Source organism: Cryptomeria japonica, chromosome 10 (genome assembly GCF_030272615.1).
Source record: "Cryptomeria japonica chromosome 10, Sugi_1.0, whole genome shotgun sequence".
Classification (NCBI taxonomy): domain Eukaryota; kingdom Viridiplantae; phylum Streptophyta; class Pinopsida; order Cupressales; family Cupressaceae; genus Cryptomeria; species Cryptomeria japonica.
The window spans coordinates 523,774,055-523,780,570 of NC_081414.1; the positions used below are offsets into that span (position 1 = coordinate 523,774,055).

At 32.6% G+C, this 6,516-nt stretch overlaps 1 protein-coding gene across 1 annotated transcript; it reads right to left on the bottom strand.

Annotated features, from left to right (window-relative positions):
* Positions 1-3,212: 3,212 nt before the first annotated feature.
* Positions 3,213-4,329, bottom strand: LOC131060832 (protein PLANT CADMIUM RESISTANCE 3-like). The gene is made up of 4 exons (XM_057994250.2): positions 3,936-4,329; positions 3,780-3,851; positions 3,436-3,687; positions 3,213-3,350 (listed from the first exon to the last, which is right to left on the bottom strand). Exons 1-4 carry the CDS (start codon positions 4,327-4,329, stop codon positions 3,268-3,270), a joined length of 801 nt encoding a protein of 266 aa, XP_057850233.2. The 3' UTR covers positions 3,213-3,267.
* Between the last annotated feature and the right edge of the window lie 2,187 nt (positions 4,330-6,516).

Here is a 6,516-nt window from a genome sequence, read left to right on the forward strand (position 1 = left end):
GTATCTCTTGGCATTCAAGACAAGTGAAAATAATAATATATTAAATTTTACTATCCACGAGAGCTATAACAAGAGGGGAGAGTATAGGGTTAGAAAACTTCTACATGTATTGAAAGTGGTAAGGTAATTTTGTAGTAGACATATGATCCATAGAATAGCATGACGGGCAAGTGCAAGGTAATGAGTCACAAATTCGCAGAAGTCTGTGCGTTGGAAAACGTGCTATTATAAATGGGGGCCCGCTTTCAAAAAATGAGGGCTCGTTTATGCTTCGAGCTCCCGAGCCGAAAGGTAACGAGGGTCCGAAGCAAAAAAAAATGGGCCCTTGTTTTGTTCTAAAATGGGGGCCCACTTTTAAACAAAATGGGGGCCCATTTTTTAGAAACGGGCCCCCGTTTTGTTTAAAAGCGGGCCCCTGTTTCTAAATGGCATTTTTCCTTTTTTTTCCACAAGCCACCCTTGTTTGAAAACGGGGGCCCGTTTTGTAGAAGTTGATTCCACAACCCGCCACTTGGCTTGGGATTAGGCCCGGGATGGCCACACCTGAGACATGGACCTGCAAATTCAAATCTCCATGAATGAAAGCACAAATATGAACTTCAGAAATAGTTTACGCGCCTCTAATCAGAGAATTTTTATACGAAATTAAAACCCATTTCAGATTATACTGTCTAGATTCTAAATATGTAAATTTATTTAAAAATTGATTATTTCAACTATTTATCATTTAATTTATACTAAATCAGGTCCATAAATTTGAAATATTAACTAATTTTGTTAATTTAATAACTTTTTTATTTTAAATAATTTTGGAAAAAAAATTATATGTCATCAATCTGCACAAAATTCTTTTGTATTTAAAAAAAAAAAAATCAAAAAATGTTAAGTTTACATCAAATTATGTGGGTCGTACACGTCAAATTTTTAAAAAGATAATTACAGCCATTGAAAAATTAATTAAAAAAAAATATTAGAAAAAAAAATACAGAAAAATATGCTCATCAATCTTCAGTGTGTTACAAACCATTTCCCAAAACGGTTTGAGAAAATAATTTTAATTGTGTCAAAAAGTGCGGGTCGTACACATGCATGGTATGGTCCTGAAACAGGCATTTTTGAAACATAGTTTTCAGAACTCCATTCAAAAATTTATTTTTTATTATGTGGGTATTAAAATAAATTATATATTTGGAAAGTACACTCAGAGGGCTATTTTTTATATTACTGACTTTTTCCAAGATTCAATCTCTAAGTGTTTCAAAATTTAAGCTCAAATGAGACAAAATCTGAAAATCAGGGAAAACACTTCCACTTTTTGGCCAAAAAGTGGACTCATCTTCTTGCATTGACCTTGACACTTTAGGTTATAACATCTCATGGGATCAAGATCTATAGGGACATGATGGTTAGTCTCTTTGTATGTTCCTGTAACTATCTAAAATCTAAATATAGGAGTGTTGGCAACAAGATATGCCACTACAATTGGTTGCATATGTAGGATAAAAGAAATTGAAAGAGAGAAAAATCAATATATGAAATGTAAATGTAAGTTATGTATGTAGGCATGTAAATCATTTAAAGTAATAATTCTACTGAATGCATTATGCAACAATGAAGTGAAATATATTGAATGATAGGTGTGGTAATATCATGGGGTAGAGGTAAGACTACAAAACTATATTGTTTTTCCCCTAGTATAGGTAAACATTTACATAACTGCCGCACAATAGAAAGGACTCACAAGAAGTGAAGCCACCCTGGCCACAAAAACCAGGAAAGAACAAAATAATTTTTAGATTGTTTGAACATGTTTTTCTCAATCATCTAATGTATAATTTATAATAAGGACTAATAGTATTAAGAAAAAAATTGGAAAAAAATATAGAATTCTAAGCTCGTCATGTTTCTCCTAGTTAGCCTTCTAATTGGATTGATTTGATGACCTTAGAATAATTATTGAGAAGAGTAAACAAGAATGCCATGAACCTAAGATGATAAATATTGGTGTATTATTCTAATAATGTTATTATGATTCTTTTTATTATTTTTTAAAATCAAAAGTTGGATGTGTTGAATAAATTTATAACTGATTTTAAAATGAATAAATGAATGTCTTTAAATACAATATAACACACAAATCAATATAAGTATGTGTTAGGGCAACTCTCAATAGCTAGTGAAAAAATTATTGAAGTGTAAATTTGAATTTTAAAAATAAAACATTTAGAGATCTATTACCATGAAAATGACCTATGTCAATTGTACACCCATAAATATGATCTAGAATGGTGAATGAAGAATATTAATAAATCAAATCAAATCTTTGAAAATAGACATTAATAAAATGACAATATAACCAGGCCATGAACCAAAATCATACAAACATATGTCACTCAATAAATTGTTTAAGTAATGAACTATTATTATGTAAAATGTCTTTCAAAATAATCCATTTTAATATATTTTCATCTTAAAAATGATCAATTTTTATAATTTATCATCATCATTTTCCTTCGTCCAAAAATCAAAATTTCCAATCATCCAAAAATACTTATCATGTGAAATCTTTAAGACCCGTAACTTTTATAAGTTGCATTTATGCAGCCAAGTAATGTTTATTTTCGTACACTACATTTATAACCATGGAAGATATTTATAAATAAGATGAGTTTGTTGTTTGGGATGTTGCTTGAACGTGCATGGATTTTGAAGCTGTTGCACACTATTCCCACTCTTCTCTAATATCTGCATTTGGTGGCCGTCCATTCAATTGTTGACTGATTCATACATGATTCAACACAAACATGGCGGTTCTCATTTCCTAAGTATTTTCAATGAGAGAAACTATTTCTGCTATTTTCAATTATGTTTCAGGTTTCTATTAATAAAAACGTTACACTCTAATGAATCAAAATCACATAAAAATATATCACTTATAAATTGATTATTACATGAAAAATAAAAATAATCTAAAATTAAAAAAACATAAATATACAATTTTCATCCTATGAAACAATAAACAAACCAATCAACTTCATAAATAATTTACAATCTGAACAATAGGCTGGCACCACCAAGGCAAACTGCTTCTCGAATCATAAATACAAGGTTATTGCTACATTTATACTGTGTACTCATGATTTGCCTCAGATAATTATTCATAGTAGTTCTATAACTACCTTACAATCCATATCCAGAGACAATTATTGAAAACGATATTGAAATTCGAAAATGCCCTTATCAAACAGAAATGCTATAACGGCAGCATCATTTTTGCATGGTTGGATTAGTGGGAGGTTCCATGGCGGGTGCCGCCCCTTGCTGTTGTCTTCGCAGATTCTCCGTCCAACCTGCAACAAGGCTTACACAATAAATCAGCTCCAAAACAAGATAAACAATTCCAACAATTAAGATCTAGTCATACAAATGTATTACCGAGAGCAGGCTCATATCCTCTATGCTTGAGCTCTTTATATTCCTGGCACAGCGCGCAGAGATCGCAACAACAATGGAGCAGACAATCTGTGCAGGGAATCTCTGCCAAGTTAAATTTGGCCCGCATCCTGCTTCGATACGTGCATGAATAGCACCACCCAAACCCCGAAAGACATCCCAGACCAGTGATCGCTGCTAACGCGATCCCAGTGAAACAGAGCAGCCCATAGATCGCTCCACTCACACCGCAAGCTGCCTCAACTTCAATCATTCAGCTCTTCCATAAAAATAATAACATCCAATAAATATAAATTTCCAGTATAATTTATTTATGCAGATCTTACATGGAGAACCCTCGTCTACTATCTCCGCTATTTGCCCGAAAGTGACGCAGGGGCACCATAACGTAAGGCAACCTGCACTCACACAAAATTTCCATTGTCATTAGTAGCAGCATATCATTATACTTAATGAGAGAGAAGAGGTGAGAAGGAGCATACAAAGGGATGGATCTTCGGTGCAGGCGCAGAGAGCAGAGGACCACTCCGTGGGACGAAAAGGGTTGCCTTGCTGAGGAGGAGGAGAAGGATAAGGAGGTGGCGGCGGTGGTGGTGGCGGTTGCACATACTGTAGGTGAGCTTGTGATGCTTGAGGCGGCGGCGGCTGCACATACTGTAGGTGAGCTTGCGGAGCTTGTGGCGGCGGCGGCTGCTGCACATAGTGTAGGTGAGCTTGTGGAGCTTGAGGCGGCGGCGGCTGCACACATTGCACCTGAGCATTGGGATTTTGAGGTGGCTGGTGGGGCGGAGTGGGATACCCAGTTGGTATTTGCTGCGGAGGGAGAGGGAGAGGGGGATACCCTTGAAATTCATGCTCAGCCTTTGGGGCACTCATCTTTCACTTCTTCTGTTATTTCAATTTTGGTAGTGCCAGGGTGATGATAGCAGCTTTATGTGCTGTAAAGAGGAGGTCCCAATTTCAAGTTTTAAGGTTTTCGCTGACTTGTCAAATACATCGAATGAGCAAATTTTTCAGGCTAAAAGACCGGGGACTTTGTTGTTCACATTGTAAGAGCCCAATACACGGCTGTTGAAGCGGACAAGTCCTTTTTCTGTGTACATTTGACTCTATTTATTAATTAATTGAAATTTGAATTATTTTATATTTATATTATATTCAATTAATAAATATTGTTAAATATATATTTAGATTGTTGAGCATATAATAGGCTGTTACAGTTGTATGATGTGATGTTTAATAATTATTTGTAGTACATATTTTTTAAATAATACATAAAATTGTGGAAGTATGATTTTTAATTGAATATGAAGAAAGATCAAATATTGCTTTAAGAATCACCTTCTAATTTTATAATAAATAGAATATCTAATAATAAAATAATCTTTAGATGTATGCTCCACCAAATAAATCTAACAAATATAAAAAAAAATTCTAGAATAAAAAATGAATGCTTACATCAAATGATGTTTATCAAATCATAAAATATGTTAGATTGCAAGACAATGAAAACTTACTATTAATCAAAATATAATGATTAATAATTCTAAAAATACATTAATTAAAATTCTAAAAATTTCAAAAATTTAGTCAAAATATTAACCATCCAAACTTATGTGTAAATCAACAAATGATGTTGATTTAGATGTACTCATTTGACTTTTGGAAGTAAAGCCAATTTAAATTGGGAAACAAATATTCTCTCGTTATCATTGAGGCAAAACAAGCGATTCATTTTTAATATTCAGTTATTTAGAGTACTTAGTTGACTTTAAGGCACTTTTATACTTTAGTTGATAAATTTTCTAAGTCAATTTATTAATGATTTACTTTTACTAGTTGCTATTGGATTGTAAAATAAACATGACCTTTTTTCAAGTTTGTTTAATCAATAAATTTACAAATAATTTTTATAATTTTTTTCTTATATATTAGATTATTAAATGTTAATGAATGTAAAACATAAATCATGATATGCTTGGTTAAATGTAGTCTAATGATCTTATAAAAAAATATTAGTATTTTTTAATTTATATCATTTTAAGTAATGAATGGTTTTGATTATTTTTAGTTGAAATTCATAAATTTTTCTTATGGCATATGGATATAAGATGGCATTTGAATGTTATAATTTTTCTTTCTACTTTATTTTGAAGACTACTTTTCTTTGATTGTCAAGGATTGATAGGATTTAGAAACATCTTGGGAAGATCATCAAATTGTAGGGGTTAGTCATTTGTTAAGCTAATCCATTAGATTAGAGTGGATTCACAATCATGGATGTGAGCAAAGACAATGCTCTTAAGTCATGCAAATGACCTAAAATGATCATGCAATATTTTTTTACATTTAATACTCGATATCAAAGGGTTTTTAGAATGATTACCTTGCAATTCATAAGATTTTAAGTTACTCCTAGATTTACAAATTGAATTCCTTTAAACATAAAAAATTAGCAATAAATCAAGCGAAAATTGTATCAAGTCGTGGTAGGAAAATATGGGCCAGAGTTGGTGTTACCTATTTTCACTAGCAAGCTCAATCAAGTAGAGATTTAGTTTTTCTAACATATAGAAAGGTACATATTTATTCTGCTATTGTTCCACTCATGTGCATGAAAAGAGAAAAGAGGGTAACATCTTCATGATGCAAATTCAGAATAGTATGAGAGTACACATTTTTCTGAAAAATAGTAATCTTTTTAAAAAATGAATGTACAATGTCTCACACAAGTTGTGAGACTAACTGGTGGTGCAAATGAGTAATAAACTACATCTTTACAGATGCAAAACATAAAAAGTAAATGTAGACAAGGAAAGGTGACTCGTCATTGCCTAAATGACGAGTCCTCTTTGTGATACTTTCTATCATTAGTAGTTTTTCACCCATCCTGCATCTAGTTGTCTTCTTCGTTGCCCTTGAGTGCCTGCAATTGAGTAAAATAGTGTGTCAAGGCAATGAAGGGTCATCATTTCATATGTACACATGCATCTAAAAACATACAATCCATCCCTCATTTTACATCACAACAGCTAGCTCAAGATCAGGAGACAAACATCAGAC